This window comes from Solanum stenotomum, chromosome 8, assembly GCF_019186545.1.
Source record: "Solanum stenotomum isolate F172 chromosome 8, ASM1918654v1, whole genome shotgun sequence".
Classification (NCBI taxonomy): domain Eukaryota; kingdom Viridiplantae; phylum Streptophyta; class Magnoliopsida; order Solanales; family Solanaceae; genus Solanum; species Solanum stenotomum.
The window spans coordinates 2,591,354-2,603,302 of record NC_064289.1 but is presented as its reverse complement, the minus strand read 5'-3'; the positions used below and the strand labels follow the sequence as shown (position 1 = coordinate 2,603,302).

The window sequence follows — 11,949 nt, the reverse complement described above, 5'->3', positions numbered from 1 at the left end:
TGGATTTAAAACATTAGGAGAGTGGGAATTGGTTACCAACTCAATGAGTCAACCATACAGGTATGACACTCCAAACCACTCTAACCATAACCATCTGTAATTCTTTAGTAGCCATTGTGTTAGGATAACAAACTGCAACAATAATACAACCATAAAAAGAAGCCCTTTTACGAAAGGGCATCTGCTCTTCGAATTCAAAATTTTAAGTTTATAACTTCTAATTTTAAAAAAAATCGTTCAATTAGAGTTAAAAAAAAAAAGTTCTCTCTTTTTTTTCCAAGAAGATCAATTGTGTTTCCGCTTATTCTTCAGTGTGACTTAAACCCTTAACCTAACAATTGATAGTGAAGTTGCTTAACCACTTAAGCAAGTCTAAGTTGTCTCAAAATTCATTAAAAAAATCATCTTTTTTTCGTAAGAGGATTAATTGTGTTTCTGCGTATCCTTCGGCGTGACCCAAACCATTAACATGTGGATTGACATTGGAGTTATTCAACCACTTAAGCGAGTCTGTTATCACATAATTTACAATTAAAACTTTAGCTCAGACCCTAATTAAAAATTAATCTTTAATGTAATTAGTACCCAACAAGTGGCAGTTGAATAACGTGGCCAGACAAATGTACTGTCCAACCACTAAACCCTAACACTCGCGCCTCTTCTTTTAGCCCTTATATTAAGACCAAGTTTAACCTGATAGCCCCCAAACTCGTCCTTTCCCAAAAATTGCATCTTTTTTGCTGTGTTTCCTCTCAAACGGCAAAATTCAACAACTTCACATACTGTGTAACTAAGCTTATAATGATGGCATCTTATTCTTCTGTGTTACGTGGGAAAGAAGACAAATGTTTTCCTCCTCCTCACATGTTGTTTCCAAGTCATGGTTTTGCCATGGAAGAACAGAAACAGAAGAAGAAAGTTCAAGATTTTAACTTTACAGGCACTGGCTGTGAGGAACAGAGCACTGATGGGTTGAAGAAAGTGAAAGTTAATTGGGGGAATGATTCGATTTTTGGTACTTATGGGTTGTCAGAACACTCATCTTCCTCTGGTTTAAGCAGCCCTTTTGGGTCTGAACTTGGCTCAACAGAAACTGATGAAACTGAAAGCGAAGAAGATGAAGATTTCATTGCTCAATTGACTCGTCAAATGGCTGATTATATGCTTAAAGACGATGACGAAGAAGAAGATGAAAATGATGAAAACAGAGTCCTCAATTCTACTCCTAATACTGTCCAGGTTAACTACATCTACTCAAAGATTGCAACTTTTACCCTTTTTATTGGTTTTAATGAATTTGGTTTTCTTTTTTCAGACATCAAACACATATGGGTTCGCTGGGAATTGGTCAAATTACAATTCCAATGAGATATGTTACTATAATCAAGAATCTTTAGGCACATATGTTAAGCCTGTAGCAGACTCTGTGAATCATCAAAAGAATTCTAATACTGTATTTTACTCTAGTGATGATTTGAAGAGACCCATTCAAGTAAGAATTTGAAATTTAAACAAGTTGTTTCTTGATAACTCTTCACCATCTAACTTAATTATCTGTAGGTGTACCATTTGAAAGACCAACCAACAACAACAAAACAAAAGCCCTCTAATTCTAGAGGAAAAAAAGTGAAGGGGACAACTAGTGAGTCAGTTCAGCAACTCAAAACTGAAAAAAACAACACACAGAATAGTTTGACAAAAAACCAAACAGTTGGTGGGCATGGCCAAAGTGGAGATAAGATTCATCATCTTCATTCTCAACATCCAGTACAGGGTAGTGGAGCAGGCATTAGGGCCATATTTCTCGGTGGATCCGGGTCGATAAACGGGTCATCTGGAACTGGAGTTTTCTTGCCTCGCACAATTAATAATCCCAATCCTCTTCCTACTGCAAAAACAGAACCAAAAAAGAAGAAATCTGGTATGTTTACTACTCCAATGAATCAATTACTGCAACTTTTTCAAATTTTTTTTTATCTTTTTAATTATTTTTAAAAAAATTGTGATTGAATAGTCCAACCAAAATGGGGCTAAAAAGGACCCCATTTGTGGTTCAATCAGTTGAGTTGCGTTATGACTTTGTCCGCCTACAATTTTTACTGGATCAAGAAACCTATCAATATCAGAAATGAATTTTTCAGGTTGCCCACATGGATAGCCTTCATTTGCTGGTTAGATTCCAGCATATATTGTTGGACCTATTTATTTTATTTTAGTTTTTCCAACGTTTTGGAATCTGATTAACTTAAATTCGTGTAGAAAATTTTTATCTTAAAGATAAAAATCGCAAGACACTCTCAATTTAAATATAATTTCATTTTCAAAACTCAAACTTAAAAGTTGTATTAGGTAACTTACTAGTTACTACTTAGTAGCTACTATCCCATCACACCTTTAGGAGTCGTTTTATAGGTGGGTAGAGTTATTTTATTTAGATATGTAGGATTTAGTTATTTCAGGTTCTATTACTCTATTTTTCAGAACTTATACATATATTAGTTATCAGGTTTTTAAATGACAAATCAAATATAGTATTAATTTTATAAATGAATAACTTACTCCGAACAAGCTACCAAACAACCACTTACCTTAATTATCTATCATATTTTAAATAAATTAGAAAAATGTTAGGCAGGATTTTATTCCATCCGTTCAATCTTAAAATCACCTTTTTCATATTGATAACTTAGATATATCCTTATTAGTATAAGTTAAATATTTTTTCGTATCTATAATTATTTTGCAAGTAAAGCATAACATTTTTTTTTATCTTAGAACTTAAATAATAAATAAATGAGACTCATAAATAAATAGTATATATATCTTGTAACGAAACTAGTATAGTTTGTATAAATCCTGTAACGAGACTAGTAAAGTTTGTAAAAATCAAATTTTATTTTAAGAAACAAATCAAGTTAATTCCTAGTTTAGATACGAAATAATCAAATTAATCTTTTAATAATAAGTATTCCTCCCGTTTCAATTTATGTGATGCTTTTTGAGTAAATACATAATTTAAAGGATTTTAAAAAAATCTTATGATCTTGAACATTAAAATTAGAGTGCTACGACTATAATAACATGTCGTTAAGATTGAATTCATAAAAAACTTAATTTTAGATTAATTATCATAAAATAAAACAGCAAAGTGTAAAATGGAATTTGGATTATAATGATTTATTTATGCGAGGTACTATTTCATTCGCTGTTCTTTTGTGATAGCCGATAGGTACTGCGAATATAGTAATATAATTAAACGTTTTTATTACTTTAAATCTTACATATAATTCACAGTAAATGACCACAATAGATAAGTGAAAATGACTTTAATTAAATGAGTACACTGTAAGTAACCTCAATTATAGATTCTAATAGATTCTATTAAATGAAAAGACTAATATTAATTTTCTTATCCAAGGGATCTGTATTTGAATCTGAATTAGCCAATGTATTTACATGAGAATCTTGAAATAGTGGGATTAATCAATTGTAGTTGCTAAAGTTTAAGGCATCCACGCTAGACAACAACTGACTTTATATTTAGTCGTATAATATATTATCAATATTACTACCCCACCACGATTGTCAATTTATGTTTTATTTTTTGTTTTATAAATATGAATTATGATAGAGACATTTTTATAATAAGTACGTCATCATATGCTAACTCTTATCTGAATTGTTTTTGAGTATTTCATACCACATAGTGCTCCTAATGCTTATCATAACTCCTCTTTTTGTCATAAACAATAATTGAGCTATTTTTTTACTGTTTCCTTTCCAAGATATTATTTTATTCACTTCGATTTATTTTTTTATTTTTTTTAGTAGAGAGTTTATTAGAATTTTTTATTTTTTTTATAAAAATAGAAATAAAGTTTGTGTATATTCTATCGACTTCTCCGTAGCCATTTGGTGAGATTAGTATGTTGTTCTTTTCAAGGGATTTTTTTTTCATGCTCTAACCTCTTCTTGGTTTATAACATTTTTTATTGAATATCTACTTGAGTAGTTGAGTTGAGTTTAAAAGAAAGTTAAAACCACAAAAAAAAAAAAAATTAAATTATATACTTTGTAAAGGGAAATTAATTACCAAAAAGATATTGGTAGAATGTCCTAGACCCTAGTGGTTTTTATTTTTAGTATTTTAATATATTTCATTTTGTCAAAATAAAATTGCCTTTTCTAGTTTTGGTTAAGCTATCATATAAGTGGGTGTTAGTTGGGGGTCCATATAGTAGCTAGGAAGAAAAAGGTATCATTATTTGTAAAAAAAATATGGTTTCTAGTCCGTTCTCTAAGGAAACTTTTCGAAATTATTGGGACAATATCACTTTTAATCCTTTTGAAGTATTTATAAATTCTAATTTTTGATTCTTGTGATATTTGACTGAATAATTAATATTCATAACTTTCAATTTATCGTTGTTCTTTTGTTTTGATTATCTTACTTATTTTTACTGCAAACATATTTGGCTTTTCTTTGTATTTTCATGAGTTTCTTTTGAATTTTTCAAATCAGTTTTGAAATATTTTTCTTGGGTCGAGTATTTGTTAGAAATAATTTCTCTATCTCATAAGGTATGTGTAAGATCTGCATAGCCTCTACCCTTTTCATATCTTACTTGTGGGGTCAAATTAATGTTGTTGTTACTTGTAACCTTCAATTAAAAGTTAACATAATACATAAAAATTACTTGTTTAATCATATGATAACAAGAAAAGTATCATCAATGTGTTTTTTAATTAATTTAAAAAGTAGATGACAAATTAGGTTAATTGTTTGCAGAATATGCAAAATTATAGTTTAACAATCCAAGAACTAACATGGAAAATACTTTATTGATGGCAAATGGACAGGAAGTTCAACGGTTCTAATACCAGCAAGAGTATTACAAGCTTTGCAACAACACTACAACCATATGGATGCTTTGTCTCAATCAAACACATGTGCTGTCTCTCCCACTCACTTTCCCAAAAATGGTAAGCATAAATTGGTTTAATATCTTTATACAAATATTTTTTACACTATCAGATCAATTAAAAGATAAAGTACATATAATTGTTCGTGAAAAATGGATTTACTCTCTTCGTCATTTTTTACTTGTTCATTTTAGACTTTGCACATGCCTCAAGAAACAATGATTAGTATGAGGTTGTAAATGTTGGAAAATGATTTAAGAAATACTAAGTAATTAACGTTTTAAAGTAAATATGAAGAAAAAAAATGTTTTTCTCTTGATATGTGAAAAGTAAAAGTAGACAGTAAAAATGAACAGATGTGAGTAATTTTCATAGCATATTTGACTACGTTTCCCAGTAAATTGAATTGAAGATATTGAATGATCTGGATTAGAACTTAAATGTTGTGCACGGTTGTATCATTAATATTGATATTTTCGAGATTACATGATCTGTTTGGTTAGAAACATTAAATATTGATGCATGATCTCTTAGATTTGGTTGATTAAAATATTGATGCTTGAATCTTAATTTTTTTTAAAAAAAAATCATTTATGGTAATTGATTTGTTTGCAGATGCAGAGAATGAAACATATAATTTGGTTAATGAACATTCAGAAGACCAAACAAGTGTGGTAAATGACCAAGAGATGCAATTACCTCAAGAATGGACGTACTAAACTTGTTGATTAATGATTATATTATTGATTGGTATCAATAATAAGTGTCATATTTATTGGGAAGCAACTAATAAGGACAAGGGTGCATGTGAAGAATATTCAAATGTCAAATAATAATGGAATCTTGGTGTAGATATATATTATTTTAATAAAAATAAGTAATGATGTTGAAAGTGATGTGACTTTCAATTTCACTAGGTGGTCAAGATGGATGACAATAACAAGTCGTAGGTTGTAGTAGTTGTATCATACAAGATGTGGCTTGTTACTTAATTAGGATGATATTGTACTAATGGGAGGGATAAATACCTTATTTATGATGCCTTGTAGTAATAAAAATTGATTGGAGGTGTGATGTATCCAATTCAAGAATGTAAAAAAGCCAAGTGCAAATAGAAGTTGTTCTTTTTATTGGTGTATATATTAAGTTTTTTCTTTAAGAAAGCAAGGACAAGAAACTAGTTTAACACAATTCTTCTATAAAAAGGTTTGATTGAAATTATAGAGATTAAAATATCTTGAAATAAAAATTGGATTGAGTCATGATCCGCTCAAATTTACTTTGGCTAAAATGAGCTAAAAATCGGATTGGTATATGAACCCCCTCCCCCCCCCCACCCCTCCTCCCTCTAATTTAACCCGTTTAATCTAAATAATTTGAACATTTTGTTATTTAACTTTTATAATCACAATTTGAATTTCAACTCAAAAAAATAAAATAAAAAGTTAAAAATTAACAGATAAATTATAGAAGATATAAAACAGCTAGTAGTTCATAATATAGACATACATTACATCAATGTATATAAAGAGTTTAAATGGGTTCAATTCAAATTATCTGAACATCCAATCCATAAAATTCTAGACAAATTGGACGGATTGGGGCGGTTACATAAGTTAGGCTCATTTTTGACATCCCTTAGAGTCATCTTTCTCATTTGAGAAAGTTACTTTTTATGTCTAGCCCTTCCTAGATCTGATCACGATCACACTATATTGATGACTTAGTCCTTGAAATCACTTTATTTCATTCGATTTTTGGAAGAGATCATGCCCAGAATTTTACAATATAAGATAGTTTTGATAAAAGTTAACTTGAGAAAACACTATGTAAAAACTAATCCATTTAAAAGGAAATCAAAACAACTAATTGTATTTCCACCGACGTGGGACTCAAACACATTGTCCTATTGGAATTGCCGACAGGGTAATTAAGGAATGCCAGCTCCTTGCTGTGGGTGACATCTAATTTGTAGCTATTGTACAGAGAATATTTGGGACAAATCTTGATTTTTGTGACCTCTCCTTCATCCACATCTCAACTTTCCTCTATAAAATTGAACCGAGGATAAATCGCCTCAATTTTTTTTTATTGGTTTATAGTTATTGAGTTAATGGTTTTATAAAAAAAATATTATCGTGTTATCGATTGAGTTTTTGTTATTGAATAGTGGGTATATCAATAACTCATTAAGACTGTGCTACTCCTTTTATTACTTTAACCGTACATATATATTAAATATTAATCTCAATATTTTAATAGTTATTGTCTTTGTCCTTCAATTTATATTTCACAATGACTTTGAGTTCACAACTTCACATCATACAAAACATCAAAATCTTAAGTAAGAACGCTATTCCTCTTAATTTCTCTTTGAGCTACACTTGTATAGTTCTTTTAATGTTAATTATTACTATTTCTATTTTTTGAGCATTTGTAAAGTTATATTATTGTCTTGTCGTGTTAAATTGTTGGAGAAGCCATATATTTATTTTATAAGCTCTTTCTTATTGGTTAAACTGAAAACCGAATTGTTAGGACCAAACCAATAAACTAAAAATTGATTTAAAAATATCTTATTGATTTGACATATTTAAAAACCAAAATTCTAATACATAAAACCGAATTGAACCACTCGATGCACACCCTACCTAATACAAGTTATATTTGTTAGAAATGCTTTAGCTGTTCAATATGGGACCTTATAATGTAAATTTGGATTAATCAAATTTTAATGTAGATTCGAAGTAATATCGAGGTGGATTTCTCAAAGGTAAACCGTAAGTATCCCTATAATTTTTCAATAGGGAGTGTTGTTAACAAGGGTGGCGCCTAAGTAAGAGACGTTTTGCCGGTGAGGTTCAATTTGACTAATAATAGGAACTAATTAAATTAAAATAATTAATATGTTAAATAATAAGAAAATACATATTAAAATATTGCTTGAAGTACATGCAATTTGACTTTATTAAAAAAGAAAAACGGGACAAGTGAAAATGAATAGAAGGAAGTAATACTAAGTTAATTCGATACTAGACTCTATAGATTGGCTAATTTAAGTAACGTGTCGAAAAATTGTCCACAATTTTTCTTTTTCCTTTTGTTATTTATTTTATTTTATTACAAAGTTTATAAAAATCAATTAAATTCTTCACTAGCCAATAGATTGCATCACATGAGGCCTGAGATTTGAGAATTGTGGTCAATGATAATCGTCGATATTCCCTAATTTATTTCGATATTCCCTAATTTATTTATTCCCTTTTAATTCGGACTTTCTGCATTATTCCTGACATATGAAGAAAACTACACCAAAAAAATAAATTAAAAAAAATAATATGTTCATTTTTGACGAATATATGCATATATAATTTTCAACTTATGGCATTAACACCATACTCATTACTACTCTTATTTTTATATAAATACTAGATAATGTTGCCTGTGCTATGCACGGGCCCAATAATATAAATGGTATGTTTTGGGCTAATAATCGAGTTTTTGAAGCGATTATTTGCGTGGATAAAGAAATAAGTTTTTTTTATCACAAACATGTACTTTCTTTGACGCTATTTAAGGCATAATAAGACTACCCACATACAATATTTTTGAAATATTTTATGTTGTCAATTATCATGATTTATAGTATTTTTTCGATAGATTCACTTCAAGTATCAGTGGAATTTTTTGTATTTTTTTTCAAAACATATTTTATGTTGTCAATTATCATGTTTTATTTTTAAATATTAAAAAAAATAAAAAATAAGACAAATAAATTAAAATGGACCCAATATATGTTATTTTTGTTGTCTCAATTTATGTGACACAAATGAAATTTGGAGAGTCATCCAAATTTTCATATTTTTTTAAAAAATATTTTAAGTTATTAATTATTGTGATTTATAATATTTTTATGTAACTTTGAAATAACGTACATTACTGGTCACTTTGTCCTAATTTATGTGATATGGATAAAATTACAAAATTAACCCTTTTAAAATGTCTTTCAGATATTTTAAGTTGTTAATTATTATTATTTATAATACTTTTTTGGTAATTTTAAAATGATATGCGTTATTTTTTTCTGTCCCAATATATGTGAGCCTGATAGAATTCTGAGAGTCAACCTATTTTATTATATAGTTTTTAAATATTTTAAATTGGTAATTATTGTAATTTTTAATGTCTTTTAAGTCATTTGTAAATGATATATGTTGCTTCCTTGATTGAGACTTTTCCATTTGTGACATATATATATTATTTTAAAAGGGAGTATAAGCCCAAGTTCTACTATATAATAAATATAATATATAATATTCAAGAAAGTCTCAATCTTGAATATTATATATTATACTTGGGCATAAACTCCCTTTTAAAAGTCTCACAAATATAATATATAATATTTAAGATTGAGACTCCTAATCTTAAATATTATATATTATACTTGGACCTAAACTCCCTTTTATTATATAGTAGAATATTACTATATAAGAAGAGTGAATAAATTCACTCCTCTTTCGACACGTGGCACCAAAAAAAAAGGAGAGGGTTGAACATAAGTGTGAATGTGAGGGTATTTTGGAAGACTTCACCATTTTACCCTTTGTTTATATCAATGCACATTGAAATGAGTTACAAAAAATACACACACAATATAGGAATGGTCATATTAATTGTAGGGTAAAATGGAAAAGAATTAATTAATTCTATCCTAATTTAATAAGTGCTCAAATAATATGAAAAAAATTTTTTTAGTAAGATTCTCATCTAATATGGGACGGAGAAAGTAACAATATAACTTTATTAATGTTGGACCCGAACAGCGCCCGGACTTTCTTTACTAGTAATAGAATAGAAAGTAGAATAGAAATAAAGCATGACATTAATGTAGATGCTATTTAAATAGATAAGTACTATTCTTATTCTAGTATACTTTATTTAATACACCACAAATTTAACGATCAAATATAATTTGACCAAAATTAAGACCAATATTATTAATACAGTCTATTCCCTCTGTCCTATTTTATGTGAGGTAGTTTGACTCGGCACGAAATTTAAGAAATAAAGAAAGACTTTTAAAACCAGTGATTCAAAATGAATGATAGAAATTTGTATGACTATAAATTATTTCATTAAGGGTAAAATAGATATTTTATAGTTAAATTGTTACTTAATATATAAATGTGTCATTCTTTTTTGGACTGACTAAAAAGGAAAGTAAGTTACATAAATTGAGACAGAAAGAGTATTTTATAGTAATTACAAGGTTAACCAAACGACGGAAAGAATTGAATTATACTCCCTCCGTCCCTTTTTAGTTGTCCACTTTAGAATTGCACACAGATTAAGGCAAAAATGATTAGAACACTGGAGTTACAATTTTACCCTTATGACAACTTTTCAATTCAAAATTACAACCACTTATTTGAATTAAANATATATATTTTATAGTTAAATTGTTACTTAATATATAAATGTGTCATTCTTTTTTTGACTGACTAAAAAGGAAAATAAGTTACATAAATTGAGACAGAAAAAGTATTTTATAGTAATTACAAGGTTAACCAAACGACGGAAAGAATTGAATTATAACATCTTATGTGGAGTATTTGACAATTAAAGGCCAATAATAACTACCATAATTAAAGCCTGACAAATTGGGTAAAACTAAATGATGTGCTAATTGCACACCGTGCGTGCACCAATCAATCAACTCAGCTTTTAATTGATTAAACTGATCATTAATTTGTGTTAGGCATGACATAATACTCCCTCAGTTTCATACTCCCTCCGTCCCTTTTTAGTTGTCCACTTTAGAAATGGCACACAGATTAAGGCAACAATGATTAGCACAGTGAAGTTACAATTTTACCCTTATGACAACTTTTCATTTCAAAATTACAACCACTTCTTTGAATTCAAGTGAAATAAATTGGAGGGAAACAACATACACTTTTACAAGGGTATAATAGGAAAAAATTTGTTGTCTTTTCTTGATTTGTCAAAATGNNTTTAATTGATTAAACTGATCATTAATTTGTGTTAGGCATGACATAATACTCCCTCGGTTTCATATTAATTGAATTTGTTTTCATTATTCAATACTCCCTCCGTCCCTTTTTAGTTGTCCACTTTAGAAATGGCACACAGATTAAGGCAACAATGATTAGCACAGTGAAGTTACAATTTTATTCTTATGACAACTTTTCACTTCAAAATTACAATCACTTATTTGAATTAAAGTGAAATAAATTGGAGGGAAACAACATACACTTTTACAATTTTCAAGAAGTGTAAATAAGGGTATAATAGGAAAAAATTTGTTGTCCTTTCTTGATTTGTNGGACATCCAAAAAAGGAAATATGGACAAGTAAAAAGGGACGGAGGGAGTATTAATTGAATTTGTTTTCATTATTCAATATAATTGAATTGTTCAAAGTTTAAAATAAATGTTTAATTTTTTTTCCATATTTGCCCTTTCCTTTGACGGAATTTGATGCTTTTTAGGAGATAAATTGCACAACTTATAAACATACATTTATGATTTCACAAAGCACAATAATGGAAAATATGATTTAAAGTATGTCCTTGAATATTTTTCTTGATGAGTGTGCATTGCCTTACAAATTCAATTAATATCAAACAGAGGAAATATCATTTTTTCAACCAAACTTTTTCCAAAAGAGAACAGATGAATTATTAAGAATTGAATGGTACTGTCAACAACATGGATGGTGTTTTGCGTTGAGGACTTGATGATTGTTTATTATTTTTTGGTTAAAAATTGCTATCAACGTCTTAACTGTATCTGCAAAGGAAAATGTTGTCCACACATAAGTGATGAGAATATTTTTGGATAACCAACGACTAAAAAAATGACTTTATTATGTAAAATGTTTTCCTTCAAACCAAACACATAATTAACATTTTAAAAGTCATTAGAAATTAGGTTATAATAAGCTACTTTAGATAGCAAATATTAGTCGACGAGGTGCGTATAAATTGGCTCGAATTTCATTTTT

The 11,949-nt window shown here is 28.7% G+C and overlaps 1 protein-coding gene across 1 annotated transcript; it reads left to right on the top strand.

Moving 5' to 3' along the window:
• Positions 1 to 646: 646 nt before the first annotated feature.
• LOC125872293 (uncharacterized) lies at positions 647 to 6,025 on the top strand. The gene is made up of 5 exons (XM_049553004.1): positions 647 to 1,239; positions 1,316 to 1,492; positions 1,561 to 1,921; positions 4,861 to 4,983; positions 5,545 to 6,025. The coding sequence occupies exons 1-5, from the start codon at positions 802 to 804 to the stop codon at positions 5,640 to 5,642; spliced, it is 1,197 nt and encodes a 398-aa protein (XP_049408961.1). The 5' UTR covers positions 647 to 801; the 3' UTR covers positions 5,643 to 6,025.
• The last annotated feature ends 5,924 nt before the right edge of the window (positions 6,026 to 11,949 follow it).

What these genes read in the sequence shown, in the direction of transcription:
- LOC125872293 (XM_049553004.1), top strand. Translation starts at nt 802, where the DNA reads ATGATGGCATCTTATTCTTCTGTGTTACGTGGGAAAGAAGACAAATGT. An exon ending in ATTTGAAGAGACCCATTCAA is followed by an intron (nt 1,493 to 1,560) that starts GTAAGAATTTGA and finishes AATTATCTGTAG; the next exon opens with GTGTACCATTTGAAAGACCA. An exon ending in CACTCACTTTCCCAAAAATG is followed by an intron (nt 4,984 to 5,544) that starts GTAAGCATAAAT and finishes TTGCAGATGCAG; the next exon opens with AGAATGAAACATATAATTTG.